This window comes from Lethenteron reissneri, chromosome 17, assembly GCF_015708825.2.
Source record: "Lethenteron reissneri isolate LAM-NWPU_2019-01 chromosome 17, ASM1570882v1, whole genome shotgun sequence".
Lineage (NCBI taxonomy): Eukaryota > Metazoa > Chordata > Hyperoartia > Petromyzontiformes > Petromyzontidae > Lethenteron > Lethenteron reissneri.
In genome coordinates, this window is record NC_083795.1 from 3,455,367 (window position 1) to 3,475,476 (window position 20,110).

The 20,110-nt window shown below is 45.8% G+C and overlaps 1 protein-coding gene across 2 annotated transcripts in view; it reads right to left on the minus strand.

Moving 5' to 3' along the window:
- Positions 1 to 20,110, minus strand: part of ATRN (attractin) — a 305,667-nt gene that overhangs the window by 66,070 nt on the left and 219,487 nt on the right. For both annotated transcript variants that reach the window (XM_061552847.1, XM_061552846.1), the window contains exon 26: positions 13,333 to 13,411. In XM_061552847.1, coding sequence (XP_061408831.1) covers positions 13,333 to 13,411 — 79 coding nt within the window. The remainder of the gene's footprint in view (positions 1 to 13,332; positions 13,412 to 20,110) is intronic.

A 20,110-nucleotide genomic window follows, 5' to 3' on the forward strand; every position in this document is an offset into this window, starting at 1 on the left:
GGTAAAAGCAACAGCATGAATGACGGGATGACAGTGCAAGGGAGTGGCGCATGGGGAAACAAGTGAGCCTTTAGACCAGTTGAAAACACAGGCCGAGGAATCAACGTTCGTAAGCTCACGAGGGCAGGGAATTCCAGACTTCAGAAGCCGTGACAGAAAACGAGGGGAACCTCCCACGGAACTGGTGATGAACCGCGATTAAAAGAGGTCAAGGTCAGCACTGGAACGGATAAGCCGAGTAGGGATGTACACGGAGATAGTCATTAAGGTAAGAAGAACACGTTGACGAATGACTTCGTGTAGAAAAACGGCGATCTTTACTTTTTATTTACTTCACGGGCAGAAACTTTGTTGGGAAGGACCCAAGGGGGGGGAGGGTGGGTGCGCTGCGAACTACCGCCCTCTCACCGAGCCACTCAGGGGCACAGTCGCTGCGCTCCAGCCTGGTCCGGGAGCTCGTATACACAAAACTGCCAGATGCACATTTAATTAACGCAACGCGCATCATAACTGCAACGCTAAAAACCCGACACCAATCCCCTGGCTGCGTGTTGAATGCCAAGTTTGAAAAAGACAGAACGCATCAATCTTTCCCTCTCAAAAAAGGTCAAAAAAACGAGGGCCGACTTATTATTTATCGACCGAGTGTTCCATAAGGCAAAGTGAATGGGGTGGCTCAAGAGGGGGTCCCATATAATGATCACAGTTAAAGGCATTTTTTTCAAGTCGTATTGGCATATGGACAGAGTACTGAGGTGAGGGCAATGTGAGTGGGGAGGAGGATGAGAGAAGAAATAATAGATTATGAGAAGACGTTTCAAAGAGGGTGCCACCAGCATCTGGAGTAGACGATCGCTAAGTTAGGGCCGTTAGAGTGAATAGCTGCGGGGGACCGGAAATGGTGTGAAGATTACATCTCATTGCAAAGATTAATGCGGGAGGAATGAGAAATGGGACGAAGCAGGCATTGGATAGGAATAGGAAAGACTCCCACGGCCCAGACCAGGCACCGCCTAGGGCTGGCTAAAGAGTTGATTCAGCAGCTGCTTCGTTTCATGAGAGCCATCGCATGACAGAAGGTCTAGGTGTCTTTCAGAGCACCAGCCGATTAACACCCCCCCCCCCCCCTCCTAACCAGACGTGGGGATTTGTGCCATTTCAGGGCGTTGCAGCGTGTGGCAAATCGCAGAGCTCCTCCAGATGGGGACCGCTTGTGCTGGCTGAAACTTTGATGCTGCTGGTCTTGGGCCACCACCGCCCCCCTCCTCCCCTTGGGGCAGCCGCATCTGAGAGGGCCGAACTAAATCGTGCTGCAGCATTTGTTTAATCCTGCTGCTCGAGCCAACTTTCATTGGTCAGGGTCCTGGCCACCCTTCCACGGGGCGGCCAATTATTGGCATTTCACTCTATTGTTAAAACAATGTTTTACTTCACCAGGTTAGGTTCACTGAGCTATGTAGCTCTTTTTCAGAAGTGACCTGTCCACGAACGATCGCTCAACGAGAAGTGGCTTATCGTGTCGACATTTCTTGCAACCAAACACTCGAAAAGCACGTTTTTCCCTACTCCCACGCTGGAAGCGGGTTATACAGAACACACTCCCTCCTGGTGGCAGGTGAGGCACAAGGAGCGGCCGTCGCTGGTTTTAAGATTGGCCTCAAATATAGATAGGCTGGCCAAAACACACCCGGCTGCAAGTGTCACGGCGGCCACCACTGCGAACGCTCTCGGAGTAGGAAACCCACCCCCCAAGTGCTGCCCAACAGGCTCTGTGGAACCAAAGCCAAAAAATTTCTCAAAACTCCAGATGATCGTTACGGGATATCGAGACAGGGTAGTGGGGTATTGCAACGATGCCCTGGAGGAGCGTGTGTGCGTGTTCCGTCATAAACTGGCACAAGAGCGGGGGTGACGTCACTGTCGCTTCGTGGCAAATGGTGGCTGTTGTTGCCGTGTAACTTATCGTTCTGGCTGCCGGGCACCAGATAGTGTGCAAGTCTTTTTGAGGGGTTTGCCGTAATAGGAACAAATAATTTATAGCGAAGCCACACACACACACACGGTATATGGAACAGTGGCTTTTACAATTCAATCGATGTAACTACGATATCATTCCGTGATGGAAGCAATTGTCAACGGGATCTGCAAGGGCCACAACATTACCATGCAGCGCGTGTTTATTGGGCGACTCGCTGTGAAGACCCTGAAGTTTCATGACAGCACGTGAAGCCTGAACCCACTAAATAAACTTGCTGAACACAAACACAGCAACATGCATAAAACATGACGCAACCTGCAAAAACAAACCAGTACGATTCTTCAAGACGCGTGTTCTTAAGCTATAATGCATCACGTGCTGCTGGAAAATTCTAAAATATAAGCAATCGGTCAGCATCCGATTCTCTTCAACATACCTTCCCAATCGTATTTCAGTCACTGTGAATGTTCATTGGAAAAAAAAGGAATGCATGAAACGCGAAAGCATCACCAATCAGCGCTTTGAGTATCTTGTAGAAAGGCGCTTAATAAATGTTTTTTTCTTATGACCTGCGAGTAATATTACGTGCATTTACACTCAAAATTAAGGAAAATGCACACAAACCGCTTTCAATTGAACTTCATGTCAATCTTTACGTGGTGAACTAAATTGTATATATATACGCATATAAATTAATTGTATTCACCAACAGATGTAGGAAATCGCAAAAGCGCGAGAGAGACTGGTAAAGCTCTAGAGAGCAGAGGTCAAGATGCAGAGCCGCCCCTGTGCATCGACGCAGACTCTAGAGGCAAGTCAATCGATAGCGGTCCCACCAAAATCAGACTTGGTGCATGAATAATTAACTATCTTATATATCTGCCCATTAACACAACTGAAGAGAAAAAATATTTTCAGATACGGCGTGGGAATTAACAGTTGTTCAGTGCAGCCGAGCAACAATCATACGAGTGCATGTCTAAAAATAAGGATGATTAAAAGTCTAAGTGGGTTCTTGATGTCATGAGCCCATTATGTCATCATTATCCAATGGCTGTACTCTTTGTTATCTGCACGTGGGATATGAGCAAAATGTTCTCTATTTAATTCGGCATTTAATGCAATTAAAATATCCTTTACCTAAATTAGCAGTTGACAAGAGCATCGTCCTTTTCCAGGGAAAAAGGTTTTGCTGGCTGAATTCATGCCTGCATTGCTGGCTGGCGTGCGGCCAAGTGCAATCGTGCAGTGGTAACATCACCCACCGTGCATGACGTCATACCTCCCTCCCACCCACCGTTTATCTCGTGCAAATATGATGGATATGCTATCACACGATCATACTATGTTAGAAAAGAGTTTTGCTGGCTTTCTGGCTGGCAGACAGGCCGGCCGGAGGGGAACGGGGGGGGGGGGGGGGTACGTAAAAACACATCCAAAGCACGTGGGGGCTGCTCGTGACATATCTAAATGTATGGGATGAATGCACTGTGGGAGAATGGCATTTTCAAAAATGTGATTATCACGTTAGAAAGAGACCCCCCCAACTGGAGAGCCAGGAGATCACAATTTTCTTGCGATCAAAAGGAAAATTTTAGCCGCATTAAGTGGTTGCTTACATCGCAATGCACTATTAGTACGCGGCGAGACATCTCCCATGCGCTGCAATCGATACTCATAATCTAGTTCACATAAATTGGCACAAAAAATACAACTCAACTCACGTGAACATGCACACACACACACACTCAATGACACATCTTGTTATATTTACGGGTGTATTAAAGGATTTTGATTACTTAGCAATGCAGGGCTGCTTCAGAATGTTCCGTCACTTGCAGTTTCAAAACAAATAGCAACTGTGGCCTCTCAATAAGCAATGCAACTACGAACACTTCCTATTAAACGTTTTCTGCTCATCGGTGTCATTGCCCAGGTGGCCGCTTAATGATTAATGTAGCGTATTATCTGCACGGGGGGACGAGTTTGCTGAAACACAAACTTAGTTTTTTATCCGAAGCAGTGGCCTATGACGCGACCATCCTGCGAGTCTCACTTTTCTTCTCTGCACAGCCGCGTTTGGCAGCAGGGGAGTTTCGCTCTCGGGTTTTTTATCGCTCTCAGAGTTTCAGAGTCGAGAACTAGACCGCTTTTCATTAGTCGGGCGCCGTTATAACTCTCGCAATCCGAACTGCATTCTCCTCCGGCGCCGACTTAACGACGGGCCCGGATATCGAGGCTGTGGGAGCTGAAAGTGACCGAAGCCGACAGGCATGCTAAATGTTAATAAGCTAAACTGATGATTATACAGCAATTGGGGGGGGGGATGGGGGGGGGGAGAGCTGACACTGCTTAAGTGTTGAACTTGCCTAAGCACCTGAAGTCTACCTGCAGTATTTTGGGAAGGAATTAAAATTCTTCCGAGAGTTATATTACACGGATTCGCGGAGCAGAACGACCACTACCACCCCATTCTTGCAACAACAAAAAAATGTTTAACTTAAACTAACCCTCAGCACAAAAACCGAGTACGGAGGAAATGTAACCACCGGCCACCATTTAAAGAGGTTAATTCACATCTATCGGTTGGCCCTCAAAACCTAGCGCGGAGAAGGCCGACACTAATGTCTTGGAGAAAAAAGAAATTTGCTCTGCGAGTGTTTTAACATTTCAGACCTTTACTTTGCATTCGATATTTAAATCACGACGCTAGTCAATTTCCCGCTAGAAACAAAGGTCGCCATCAAGATCATGTCAAAGTCACGCCGAGCTACGTGGGCTTGCATCCTTTCCTCGCTCATCAAAGGCCAACCTCCCCCACCGCAAGTTTCAGCACATTGCAGCTGCAAGGTATTAACAACACGACCTACTCCGAAGACAAAAGCCCCCCCATATAGCCTTAAAGGACTGCTCGGGCAAGTGCCGTTTGCGAGCGCCTATGAAGGCTGGCACGGCACACGAAGGGGTGGGTGGCCAGCACCACGCCCGGCCGCCTTTGTCTCCCCAGTGGTGATGGTTACACACCGCATCAGGTGCTTATTTGAGGCTGAGTCGACCTACGAGAGGCCCAGGACCCATTCAGATAATCGTCACTGGTGTTGGCCGTGAGTGGGAATCAAACTTGGGTCACTGGGTTAGGAAACCACTGGAGCTTTGCACTTTAAATCTAAATTGAAAACGAATTTCTTTAGAACTGCTTTTTGTGTTTAGTTTGTTGTACTTTCCCCACACCTCGGATTAGCACGGCCGTCAACGTACGGTGCGAAAGTTCAACATATCTACATGCATAGCGCAGTGCGCTAACCGTTGCACTGCACACTAACTATTGCACACGTGCAGTTATACGTAAAAAAAAGTAAGTGGCAGGGTGGTGCATTGTTTATACTCATAGCGCACAGCAAGAGGGGACTGGGTTTGATGTCTGACTCGCGCATCTTTCTGCGTGGAGCTTTCATGTTCTTCGCCTTGTTCTGCAAGGCCTTACTCCGGTTCCACTGTCTACCTTCCAAAGCAAAACACACAAACAACGTAACCAGTGCTGGCCTCATAACTCCAATGCCAAAATTATTCGCAAAAATTACTCAATTGAGATGACACATAAAAAAACATCGCCCCTGCAAATGAGCAAATGTGACAGGGCCCTCGTGAAAAAGAGAGTCTTGAGACTAAGCAAGGCTTTTCTTGGTAAACAAGCGTCATAATAACAATGAAAATCTATCGAATTCAAACAATCGTACTTCTCAGAATGTTTTTCATAAAAATTCTCAACACTAGGCATGCAATGCTTCACCCCCTCCATGATTTGAAGAAAAAGCAATGTATGATTTGATCCACAAAGCAGCAACCCTTTCATGCCCCCGGTGGTGCATACAGAATATATAGTGGTAAGAATCTACAGAATATAAATGGATATAATTTGTGTACGCGTATGAATGGGAAATAATTGGTTCTTATGATACGATGCGTGTGATGAATAGATGTTGATATCCCTTTAATATCCCTACTAAGCACACACACGTGTATAAAGAATGTTAGGTTTATAGAGAATATCCACTCAAGAGAACTAATCTGACCAAAAATCACTGAGATGGTAAATGTTCAATCGCTGGTGATTCCCAGTATCTTGTTTACGTTCCAGGGCCTCTGGTTGTCATCTTCTTCCTAGCCTTGTCCCCCCCCCCCCCCACTCAAGTGGGCAGTCTTCGCTCCTGATCCTCTATGTGTGCTCATTCCTGTCCGTGGCCATCATCTCACAACATCCACTCGCACAGTCCCCTTCATATCCAGATTCAACCACCTCTGTCCAAGGCCCTGGTTCTTGGGCTCCTGGTGCTACTCACGTTCACCGGCCTCTGTTCCTCCCAACACATTCGAGCCGAGCCGAGTTGACTCTCTCTCAGCTTGTCCGAGATTGCTACCGCGTTTTGCATTCTCCCTTGACCTGTCTCTTCATTTCCGATCCGATCCAGTTGTGATTCCCATGAGATCCATCTCATCATCCTTATATCCGGAGTGCACAGCACCCACTCCCCTCGCCTGGTGAGTCCAACGTTCAGACCCTTAAGTCAATACTGGTCTTATTATTTTCTTACAAACCCTCCGCTTCGACAAAGTCTGAATCTCTCTGAAGCACATCCCTCCGTTGAATTATCTCAATTTCAGCCTTGCCTTCAGGATCCTTAATTTTATATGTTCGTACAAATATTTATTTTATTTGTTCATTCTTTTTATGGTTATAAACTAATCTCGACTGAACTTTTTTTTTTGATCCGTAAGCAAAATTAAATGTTTTTGTGTTCGAGAAAATTACTAGAAATGCAGATGTGTAATATTTAGCGGTAAGTGCATTGAAAATATTATAATAAGCACATGATTGCATGCACTTATTCCCGTTAATATTCTGCTATGGAAAATAACTTCTCAATTTACATCGCATTTCACGAAAAATTCTTACATGACACCCGCGATGTTCACCGCTTGAACAGCTGCAACTTTTATGTTTTCTCAAAAAAGACTCAGCTGTAATATTAACTTTTCAAATGGAAAACGATGTACGTATGTGGCCAAAGCTACCGGCTCGGTATCGCACCGTCTAATCTGCGGTTTAGACTAGCTTACTTCACGTGTGAAGCCCTATTCTAACCCATGGCTTTAGAGCAAAGTTTCAGTCCGTAGCAAAGCCCAGGGTTTGTGTTGGTTATGATAACCCTCGTATCAGTCAGGACGTCCGCATGAGTGAATTCAGAACCCAAGTGGGAGCACGTCGACCCGGTCGTCACGCAACGCGTCACATTTCCCCCCCCCCCACATATTAAAAGCGTTGTCACACGTGATAGATGGACTGCAATGCAGAGAAGATAGGCCGAGGATTGTGCAGAATTCTTGAAAATTCACTCGATGTGGATAAAGGCTTTCCTTGTCGTCAGCAGAGGAGGACATTGCGATGTTTTAATTGCAACTTAAAAATAAAATTACACAAAAAAAACATTACTGGGGTCTTCACCACCCATTTCGGGAGGAACTCAATTAACATATTATGCCAAATATTAAATAAATTAAAAAATAACAGTAATTTTTTTATCAATCAACTGTTGTATGAAGGCCTTCCCAAGCCCTTTCAGCCAAGAGGGTTGTTTGACCATATTTCACCAGGTTGGTGAGTGTGGGTTGATAAAGGGGTGGAAAACCCAGGACCGGCCGAGATACCACACGCCACTGATGTTAGCTGTGGCCAGATGCCGGCCTCATATTGCAGTGCCCGTGACACCTTCAGAGAAACACCGCACCAGGTGAACGGTGGCAGAACCAATGAATGGTTGATACCATCACTACACGTGACACCATCCTTTACGGGAACAAAACCGAACCGTAATCCATCAACGGGACAGTTTTTCCGTGATAAGCTGGAGCATTGGCAGTTGTTGAAAACTGTCCGGTGGTAATGGGCTCTTAACCGCTGGCTCGGTAACTCAGAGGTGACAATGCTGAGAGGTGGCACCCACTGAGATGCTGGTTTAGAACGTGGACAAGCCATTCTAAACCAGGTTCTCAAGTCCAGTGAGTCGACAGTCGCAACTGACGTACGTCACTGAGCAGTGCACAAAACCCCAACTGAATTACATTAATAGGCTCGCGTTTAATGTGACTACATTTCAGTTTTATATTTTTATTATTTTATTGTTTCCCTTCTACGTGACATTACCGAAAGAACCAAGAATATGAATCCCTGCAGTCACCGAAAGCTTTAAATCAAAATGAAAATTTCATTGGGACTGACGTGCAACAAGATCAATTGAAGGGATCTCAAAAGTAGTTTTGTAATGTCTTCTTTTACAGACCAGTGTCTAACACAAGTGGGGGCAGGGGGGTTATACTCTGCAGTACTTCTGAAATGATTTTTCATCTCCTGACATGATGCCCGACAGCACAAAGAGAATAGAAGAGGGAGGGCATTTTTTTTTTACAAAAGTTAGAACTGGAAAAGAAAATATATGAACACTAAATGAAAGCACTGTCATGCATCCTTGCCATAGACAAAAAAGCCCTAACTTGGAACCACGAAACGATGTGGTACAGCATAACAAAACTTACTTATTGCGAGCAGTCTAGACTGCACCCTTTGGGTTCGTAGAGAAGTGAACCATTTCTGAAAAGTCTAACACGGACAAATACACAGGGTTGTTGCATGGTGGGTATTTCCCCAGAGTTAGAGAGACGATGATTGCGAAATTACCAGTCAATGTTACTCGTGCAACGCTGGCTTCGCTCGGTAGTGATGCACGGACTGGCATCCGAGGGTGTCAACAGTTTTTTTTTATATCTATATCTCAAAAGCTCTCAAACTATTTAAGATGAACACAAAAAGCCGCAGTCTGTTTCGAGCCCGAGCCTCGACACGTGACAAGTGATTTACTTTTGCGAAGGAGAGTGCGAGGAACAACAAATAATGTGGGCTGAAGGGGTTTGTAGTGTTCGCCTTCACGCACGTTCAATAATACATACTATTCATGAGCGTGTCATCTCTCCCACTGCATCTTGCAGAACTGACTTATATGTGTGGCACCGATGCGTATACACGGAGCGTATCCCTGGTGGTGTGTGCACGTCTGATGGTGAGAACGCCTATTTAAGAAGTGTAAACACGTCCACGTGGTAACCAGAGGCCCCCGGCTTGAATTATTTGAGCAAATACAAATGTGCGGCGTGAGTCGATGCACAATCTCCACTCTCTAGATGATAGCCAAAAATATGTAACACAACTCCTTGCTTGCTGGTTTAGTGACTGACTGCACTTGGGCAGATAACATTGATCTGGTTCACAATTTGAACAAGGAAACAACATGGGAAACCTTCCGAGCATTGAAAATGCTGAAACAAAATAAACCCATCGGCCAGTTACATCGAAGCCTACAATCAAAAGCAATTGTACTCAAATTTAAATGCAAATTCAAAACGCCACAGCACAGCAAACTGGAGGGAGGTGTGTGTGCTCAGGGAATGGAGAGTCCATTGCAGTGGCCCAGACTACAAAGCGGAGTTCTGCACGTGGCGCGCCACTCGGCAGGAAACAAACCAAACAGGGGAATGGGGATTGTGGGACCGGTGATGTCACACCGGACTGTTGCGACGGGCCGTCGGATGCGATTGGTCGCCCCGAGGTGACTACGTGAAGACCTCAGAACCACCCCCCCCCCCCCCCCCGATGACGCGTCGCGAGCGACTGAGTGACGCGATGGGACAGATGTCGCAACTCGTGCAACGCTGGCTTCACTTCCAACCGTGCTCTCGCCCGCAGGCCGTGCTCGTGAAGCGAGCAAGGCGCACTTGTGGGCCTTCAACAGTTTTCATTAACATATTCTTTGGGTCTTTCGGTAAAGCCGCGTAGACAGAAAAATAACAATATTATCACGACGTTTCGATCGCAACACAAGCAATCATCGTCAGGTGACATGAAAATAGCGAGAGAGCTGCCGAGGCAGGATAAAAAAGAAGTTCTCCTGCCTCGGCAGCTCTCTCGCGATATGAATTCCTGCAGTTACTAAAGCTTTAAGTCAGTTTTCATTAACGTTCACGTGAGCAGCGAATATTGGTTGTGTATTTAAAGGTTGCATTTTTAGATATTTTGATTATTGTTTTTTACTTATAGATCCCCCCCCCCCCTTCCTCCCAAGATGAATTATGCTTGCTTTATGAATTTGCTTGCTGTATGGAGTAAATCTAAACTTTTATCTGAAATGTACATCCTTAAACTGCTTAGCTATCCCCCCCCCCTACCCACCCCGTTCCCCCTCTGGAACTCCCGACCCAGGCTGCTCCCCTCTCTCCGATTTAAAAAAAAACTCTCCTCCACGCCTTCCTCTCTTCCACCCCCAAATCTTCGGGGAAGCCTCCTTAACTTCTGCTCTTCTCCCTTTTGCCTGGCTCTGTCTCCTCCATTCCCTCCAGTTTTTCCTGCTTTGTAAATCTGCCCTCTTGAGACGCTTCCTACGATGCGAGTTGATTGTAAATGTAAGCTGTTGCACTTTGTTTTTCATGGACCCCTCTTAAGTTTTTGGGGCCTTGGACAAATGTCCAGTTAGGACACCCGCCCCCCTCTCCGCCACCTCAACGCGGCCCTACTGCAGGTATGCTCATCCCAGTTGGTTGCCATGGAGGAGGAAATTCTGGATTCCTATGTCCAACCCATAGGACGACCACTGTTGACTGTCCACAAAGTGGCACATGAATCGGTCGGTTTAACTAGCTGGACACGTTTGAGGGCCACGTGACTCGCCGATGCTTACGGGATGGCTATTTGTGGCCGCACGCTCGCACATCTCAGGCCAACGCACGTGCGGGCGCGAGCGCTCCGTGTCTGGTCTGGGAGGAGGCCGATCTCAAGTCTTGGACACAGAAGCTGCGTTAACCCCACGCACCCCCACCCCCACCCGACCTTGCCCTGTAACAAGTAGCAATTGTGGAATAAGCGTTCACGACTCGAACGCAACGAAAGAAACTGAAATACTACTCAGCTATGTTGCACAGGATGACGGGTTTTTTTCTTTCTTGAGCCATGACAATTGATTAATACATATCATTCACTTTTGTTAAGCAGCCTCAGGTCAATTAAGCTAAAAGGAAAGAGAAACTCAATATCCAGTCTTAATCATAAAAATAGCTAAAAAATAATTATTTTCAGTTATAATTAGAAATGAGTTAGCGTAGGGATACACTTTTAATGAGATAGGCATGTAGAGGATTAGCAATGACTCATTGAATCTACAACTTTGGATAAAAAATATGCCATGAGAATGTAAAAACGGCATGGTTCCTCGACCATACAGATGGCAGGTGAGAATGTGCGAAGGATCACACAATGATGCTAGATTATTTACCGCATCTTGTTTCAAACGGAGCAAAGACGATACTAAATTACTGATATTTTTGCACTCAAACTCCGACGGATGACATGCTGTAATATTGTAAAAAGAACTCGCACAATTATTAACGTGGTCAATTTTAAGGCCCACTTAGTGAGGCTGGATGATGGAGGTCGGCGATGATAAGACAGAATGAGAGATGAGCATAGAGTGCGAGATCTCTCACATCGCCTTGAACAGACTGTTGGGGCAATCATTTTTAGTGTGTATCTTTTAAGGCCGGCACGGAACACAGGGGGGTGGTCGTAAGGACCACACCTGGCTGCCTTTGTCTCCCCCAATTCTGATGTTTACACATGGCAGCAGGTACTCATTTAAGGCCGAATCGACCTAAGGAAGGCCCAGGACTGGTTCAGTTATTCATCACCGATATTGGCTACGAGGAAGAATGGAACTCAGGTTGCCGGGTTTGGAGCACATGATGCTAACCACTACGCTATCGCGCGCCACAATAGCCCGTGTAGATTTTGACTTAGAACTTTCGTGACTGCAGGAATTCATATTCTTGGTTCTTTCAGTAAAGTCACGTAGATAGAAAATAAAAATAAAATAAAAAGAAAAGCAAAAAACCCACGACGTTTCGATCGCAACGCAAGCGGTCTTCATCAGGCGGAAAGAAAAGAGGGCAAGCCTCCAAATGCAACTGTAGAGTACATAGGGGATCTTTGACAAGGAAACACAAGCAGACAGAAAGACCAAGCTCCCTTTTATAGCCTTTACAGACTTTTGGGGCAAGTGCTGTTAGCGAGCTACTATGAAGGCCGGCACAGCACACGAGCGGGTAGGCGGTCAGCACCACGCCCGACCGCCTTTGTCTCCCAAGTGGCACATCACACTAGCTACTCATTTGGGGCCGAGTCAACCTAGGGAAAGGGTTCAGGACCGGTTCAAATATTCGCCACTGTTATTAGTCGTAAGCGGGAATCGGACTCGGGTCACCAGGTTCATAGTGTAACGCGCTAACCACTGCGCCACCACTCCACACACACACGCACATACACATGTATATATAGACAGACAGACCGGTGCTTGCAAACACAAAATACAATTAGATGTGGAATCACTGTTGGTCTTGCATGGACAGCACGAAGACAGCCACTCACCTCTCTACGCCTCGTGGCCTAGCAGCTCCGCACAGAGACAGCCACTCACCTCTCTACGCCTCGTGGCCCAACAGCTCTGCACGGAGACAGTCACTCACCTCTCTACGCCTCGTGGCTCAGCAGCTCTGCACGGAGACAGTCACTCACCTCTCTACGCCTCGTGGCTCAGCAGCTCTGCACGGAGACAGTCACTCACCTCTCTACGCCTCGTGGCTCAGCAGCTCTGCACGGAGACAGTCACTCACCTCTCTACGCCTCGTGGCTCAGCAGCTCTGCACGGAGACAGTCACTCACCTCTCTACGCCTCGTGGCTCAGCAGCTCTGTACGAGACAGCCACTCACCTCTCTACGCCTCCTGGCCTAGCAGCTCTGCACGGAGACAGCCACTCACCTCTCTACGCCTCGTGGCTCAGCAGCTCTGCACGGAGACAGCCACTCACCTCTCTACGCCTCGTGGCCTAGCAGCTCCGCACAGAGACAGCCACTCACCTCTCTACGCCTCGTGGCTCAGCAGCTCTGCACAGAGACAGCCACTCACCTCTCTACGCCTCCTGGCCTAGCAGCTCCGCACAGAGACAGCCACTCACCTCTCTACGCCTCGTGGCTCAGCAGCTCTGCACGGAGACAGCCACTCACCTCTCTACGCCTCGTGGCCTAGCAGCTCCGCACAGAGACAGCCACTCACCTCTCTACTCCTCGTGGCTCAGCAGCTCTGCACGAATACAGTCACTCACCTCTCTACGCCTCCTGGCCTAGCAGCTCTGCACTGAGTCAGCCACTCACCTCTCTACGCCTCGTGGCTCAGCAGCTCTGCACGGAGACAGCCACTCACCTCTCTACGCCTCGTGGCCCAGCAGCTCTGCTTGATTTTCCAAACGACGGCCGCCACCAACAGGAGAGAAAGGAAACAACTGCAAAACAAAAGCGAGCGGAGGTGGGGGGGGGGCGGTGGGTTTGAAAAAGCAGGGATCATCGGGGAAGGTTCAGGGGAAAGAGACAGAATAACCATTGTTATTTAGGGTCACTCACGTGTGATTTATACCGTTTATCACGTGCAGTGCAATTCAATTTGGATTTATTTAGCAACTAAATACAGACGCATCTCAAGACAATCGACAAACAGAGTGTGACACGACAGTAATCTACACCGTGTCACAGTGCACGTGCCAGCACAGATGTTCTTCAATTCCCACATATGGGGGGGGTTGTGAATCATTCCACCCTTACAAAGGATAATAATACATTTTAACAGGACACAGATTTATAAAGCATTAATTATAAAGGCCACGAGGCCATCAGAAACTACATTTAAAATAATACTACATTGTACACTTCCTGGAGTTGTATGTCACCTTGTTGTGTGTGTGGTATTCCGGCACTGGCCAAAAAGCTTTCACATTCCTGATATTAATATAATTTCACAATGAATTGTGGAATTCTACGCATCTTCCTTATTGTTACATCTTTTTGCCAATCACAGTTTCAGATTTCAGTTTCAGTTTATTTGGTATAGCCCTGTGAGCCATTCGGCTCTTGAATCGGGTGCAACTGCAACAAATAAAAAAACATGAACAAGAAACATCTCAAAGTGATTATGCGCAACAGAAAAATCCATGAAAAAACAGCAAAGTCTCCCAGAAAAAGCACCGTGTATGTGCTCGTGTAGACATCCAGGGGAAGAGTCCAGTCCATTGTGGTAGGGGCCCTACGGGCAGTCAAGCCTGAGGGCCTATCAACTCTACCTAAAATGACCTATGTTAGTGGAACCTCAAATCTGTGAAATGCGTTCGTGTTAAAAAAACATTGGTACGAATGAGCTCGAAAGCCTTTTGTCTCAAAACTTTACGACCAAAAGAAAAAAAAAATTTAAATTCCACTTTTTTTTCATTCGTTCCTAAGATTCCAACCATGCCCAAAATGAGTGCCAATCATATTAAACCCAACACAAGGTACTTTGGAAATTCTCTGTGTGCAATCCACAAAAATAAACACTGTAAAGACATATTTATTTGAGGCAGAGCTTCTCCACCCTACGCCAGCTAGAACCAAGTATGATGAAACCATCCATTGCCCGACGTGGTCAAACACCTCTTTCTCCAAGAAACTGTGGATTCCACGGCACTTACCGCCAACCGTCAAGCACAGAACATCACATCCTCGTTCAAGTTCCCACTGCTCATGTCCTCTTGACAAACGCGCGCGCGCGTGTGTGTTTATATTTTCTAACAAAAAGTATTGACGACAAAAAAAAAAATGTTCTACAAGCACCTGCCGCCACTGAATTTGATGTATTTGTTCAAGTGTTTTACCACAGTGCCAAAGATCACCTGGGTGGATTGCAATAAGCAGCGTTATATCTCTATAATAAAGGCAGAAAAAAGCACTAATTCATATACGATCAATCACGTAAAGGTGCTGTACTTCAAAGCTACAAAGGTGACAATGGCTCTGAGTTGTGTCAAGGTGGATAGAGCTTGTTTGGCTATTTGAGCACGCTCAAGATACATAACAATTGCTTCTGCTCATGTGGAAATATGGCTTTAATTTTTAAATGCTCATGGCAAAGCAAGCATACTCTGTGTGTTGTCCCAACACTCATTAAACAAGGGACTCAAGCATAAAAAAACTGTTGTGTGCACATAAACTTTCAACGTTTCTCGGCTGAAACAATTGCCTTTCCCTAATCCCAGAAGCCATCGCTAATTGGCACCAGAACATACATTGTATGCTTGATGCCTGTCTGTACGAACAGAGTTCCCCTGAGCACCTTCCAGATCTGATCCCAGGGTACTAATTAAACTTGCCCTGCACATGGCCAGGTCTGTACAGTAAGTATGCTACAGAATCAAGCCATTCATCTGTGGCGGGCCTGTGTACATGGAGCAGAAGGATACGTGTGTGTGTACGTGTGTATGTGTGTGCATGTGAGCATGTGGCGGTTAGCACGCTGCGCTACGAACCCGGCGACCCGTGTTTGATACCCGCTCACATCCACCAACACCAGTGATGTGGGCATCGCCTAGGTCGACTCAGCCTCAAATGAGTACATAGTGCAGGGTGTAAATATGGCAATGATGGAGACAAAGGCAGCAGAGCATAGCGCTGGCCACCCTCCCCTGTGCGCCATGGCGGCCTTCACAGGTGTTCACTACCAGTACTTGTCCCAATGGTCTGTTAAGGCTATACAGGTGACCTTTGTCTTTATCCACTCACCGTGCAAACCAACCATGCACGCACACGCGCCTGCACACGTGCCTGCACAAAGGCACACGTTTGCGCGCTCCATTAAAGAAACATTAATTCTTCCTCCCCTCACCAATTTCAATCCAAACTTATAATCAGACATAAGCCGAGGTCAACATGCAGAATTTTTATGTTTTTTTTTGCTCGGGCGGCAGCCTGCAATACGACGTGCCTGTTAAAATCGAATGCGAAATGTGTTTTCACGGACAAACTGTGCCTCATTCCCGTCACGTCACAGAAACACTCCGCGTGGACACTCGCGTGTGCAAATTCACGTACACGCACACAATGCATGTACAAACTCAGAATCTCATTAAGAATATGAAGCACAGACGCATTCACTTATAATGCACTTAGTGCACACTACAAAACACAGGACCTGGCATCACGCAGCTTAACTGTGGATCCAATTTTCTCTCATTTTCTGCAAACATCACAAAGCGCAGAGACCCCTACTGAGTCTTTATATATTTATTTACGCACTTATTTTCTGCTAAAACTCAAAAATCCATTTATCGCAAGAAACATTACCCAATATTGCTTGAAAACATACATCCAAAACCCGAGCTATTAATCACCGTGCATTGCCAACGTAGGACAACCCCATGCATAATGCAACAGGTTTAACTAGATTCCAGACAGTAATTCATGGAGATAGCAAAAGGTAAAACATGAGAAAGCTCCATACATTATCAAGCAACTCGCAAAGACGCCTCCATTAATATCACCGTCTGTAGGAGGGCTGATAAGGAACCGCTGTAGGTTGGGAGCATGGCGTGCGCGTAAGGCCACTCGCAAAAAAACCTGGATACTGCCACAAAAAATCACCCTCGGTGTGTGGCTCACAGCAAAAAAATGACAACTGGCCAATAACATTTCCCATTATTTCGCTCTCCCCAATGCTTCCCCACCTATTTCACAAGCGGTGGCATGCGTGTACACACACACACCTCCGCGGCCGGCATAGCAGAATGATAAAAAGAACATGACCGTCCAAGTATAAATCGGAGATAAAGCCACGTGGGCATCAATAATTAAATAGCCTTGATTTAGAAGTTGTACGTACGTATGCCAAGCTTCTTTCGCACCGTACGTAGCCCACCATGTTAATCAGAGGTGCGGGTGAAGAACAATAAACTAAACAGAAAAAGCAGCTCTAAAGAAAGTAGTTTTCAATTTAGATTTAGAAGTGCATAGCTCCAGTGGCTTCCTACTATCGGAAGGAAGAGCGTTCCAGACGGCCGTAGGGCATCTGAAAGCACGCGATGTGAGGATGACCAGAGTTTGTGTGATTGTTTATGCTCCTTGACATGCTCAAGTTTGTGTAAATGAAATCCCGCACTGTGTGTTGTAAATGTAAGAGCGTTCCATACCTTTTCACTAACCATCCACCCTATAAGGACTGTGGTATGTTTAGATAATGCAGAATTTTGACATGTCAGGTCATCAAATGCGATTATATTTGAGCGGGACATGGACTGTTTGCATCTTGGATGAATCACTGTGGAAAAGCGAAATGAATTAAACGGAGAGGACTATTGTTCCACCAATTATTTCAAAACGACAGGCTTGAGAATAATATCCTATCCATGGGCATTAGGCCATTATTCAATTATTGTAACCACAATTTGGGTACAATTCTGCAAAGAAGACCAAGGTCAAATAAACCATTTCCTTCGTTCCTGCATCAGCAGTCAATAGCTATGACATTCACAATCAACTTTAATGTAGCAGTTTTGGTAGAAACTTCCAAGATAGCCATTAATCGGCTTATATAAAAAAAAATGTTAAGTACATTGTGAATTTAAAAATACCGTTAATGTTCACCTATTTGGTAAATTTGCTACAAATGAGGTTTGAGAAAAAAACATGGGAAAACTCCTAGAATCCACATTTTTTTCACATAAATATTAGAATAGCGAGTCACAATCACCATTCCTCCCATAAAGCCGGATTTTTATTCACAGCTTAAGAGAAATGTGTGACTTAAAACTCCTAAAGTCCGCGATTTCCCGTGGCTGGTTGTTGGGAATGTTTTTTTTGCTTTGTGTCACAGATTACAATGTTTTGGAGGGGAGCAGGGGGTACTACTCCCCCACCTCCCCAGGGAGGTATGGAGTTCAAAGTTTACTTGACTCTCAAGCATTTGGTGGCTCTGATCTCTGCGCCAGCTGTGGCAAAAGAAAAAAACTTTCTACGCGATTACAGCCAATACGAGTCTCAAGTCAAGCCAATTAACACCTGCCTGTCTTTCGAGCACGAATCAGCCACCCAAAGCGCCGATCAAGTAACAAGACGTTAAAATGTACAATTATATACGGTGTAAGACAATGAATGAATGAAAGTTGTCTCTGAGAGACGACCATTTGTGACCTCAACTTGCTTCAAAGTGGTCCTAGTTTTTACGAGTCGTAAAGAAATGAGGGGCCCCCCAGCCAATTCCCACCCCCCCCCCCCGCCCCGTCAACAATCTTATAGTGAATCAAGCTAGCCATCGCAGCTTCACCTGGTGTCAGATTTGACAGAAATCAATGTACCCAATATGTACGTCTTTGTGCCACATGTGTGAATTCACTCTCAGCCAGTATCTCTAGATACCAGTGGTGTTTCTGATGCGATGAAAACAAATCCTCGTCATTCAATGTTACAGATACCAAGTGTAGGCCTCACAGTGGTGTTTACATGCTGTTAAATTTACGTATTGTAAATAGGTTAACTTGTGAGTGCTCAACAAAAAATTTAGCTTACTGAGGTTTTATCAACATCTAACAACCATCAATAATTTAAGTAAGTTAAATTATTTGTGACTGTGTACTCTTATGAGTCCAGCCCATCACGAATGCGCGCTGATCACACATTCAAGTCGGCTCTCTGAAACAACAACAACAACCGTTTTTCCGCCTTTTGCAGAACTGGCTCAAACTCAAGGATGGATCCCGGACATGAGCTGGCAGCGTGTTCCAGCGTCTTTGGGCCGGAAACCCCCAAACTGCGCAGGCCGTGTCGCGCGAAGTTTACACGCGGCGGGTACAGCAACAGGTCGCCGCCAGCTGCGGATCGGAGTCGATTAGGTGTCTGTTGAAGCCGGTAGGCACTGACTGGCGAGATAAGACGGAGCGTATCGATGGAGACTCGTGAAGACGAGTAGCCATAATTGATACGCAGTCCTGTATTTAACAGGTAGCCCAGTGCAGCTCATCGCGTATCAAACTCGTGATCGGATAATATTTCCGTTTCCTAACTATCAAGACGAGCTGCAGAAATTAACACCGACTGGAGTGACCCCAACTATTTAGCCCTAACATGTAATAATTATTGTGCAGCGTTCTGAGATGCAATTGGCGTGAATGACGCAATGCAAATGAAATTCTTGCTTTCAATATTAACCCAGAAAAAAAAAAACTCCATGCAGAACGGGGGGAAAACATACAAACTCTGACACAGAAAGGCACCCGAGTCAGGAATCGAACCCAGGTCCTTCTGGCTGTGAAGCGCAAGCGTTATACCCGACCGCGCCACCTTGCCGATCCAACTCTTGTGTATATTCTTGGTTTTTTCGGTAAAGTCACGTAGCAGGGAAACAATAAAATAATAAAAATATAAAACTATAAAATTCTCACGACATTTCGAAAGAACCAAGAATGTGAATCCCTGCAGTCACGAAAGCTTTAAATCAAAATTCTACTCTTGTGTGTTATCCTTGTGTATTTTGTCCTGGCAACCAGGTAACACACAGGGCACTGTTAAATATAAAGCGATGTTTTTCATAATGAAGAGTGCATGGCATTGCTCCGATTGCTAATTCAGACTGCAGAGTGACTTCGAGTCCACTGCACTGAAATTCACCGAGTGTTCAATCACCCATCTGCCATCAGCAGAATGAGTCAACAATTCAGAGATACCATCTCTCTGAGTTGCAGTCACTCCTGGTTGAATTCATCTGGAATTGTAATTGCGTAACACTGCAATCACTCCTAGACGTAATTGCTCCTAGTTATACTCACTCAGAGTTTCAATTGTTTAGAGTTGCAACGGGTTCGCAGTTTCAATCTTTCGTTGTTGAAATCTTCAAAACACACCATTGTTCAGAGTTGCAAAGCATCTTCTTGCCGCAATCATTCAGAGCAGTAATTGCTTAGGCGCAATCGTTCCTAGTTGTAATCGTTCAGCATTGTAATTGTGCCTATTTGCACTCTTTCTAAGTTGTAATTGTTTAGACCCCAAAATCATTCAGAGTTGATATTGCTCTCATTTGCAATATTTTAGTTATTATTGTTCAGTGGCAATCTCTCTCTGTAAAATCATTCTAAACTCCAATTGCGCGAAGGCTGAGGTTGTTTAGATTGTCAATATATGCTTTTTTTTTT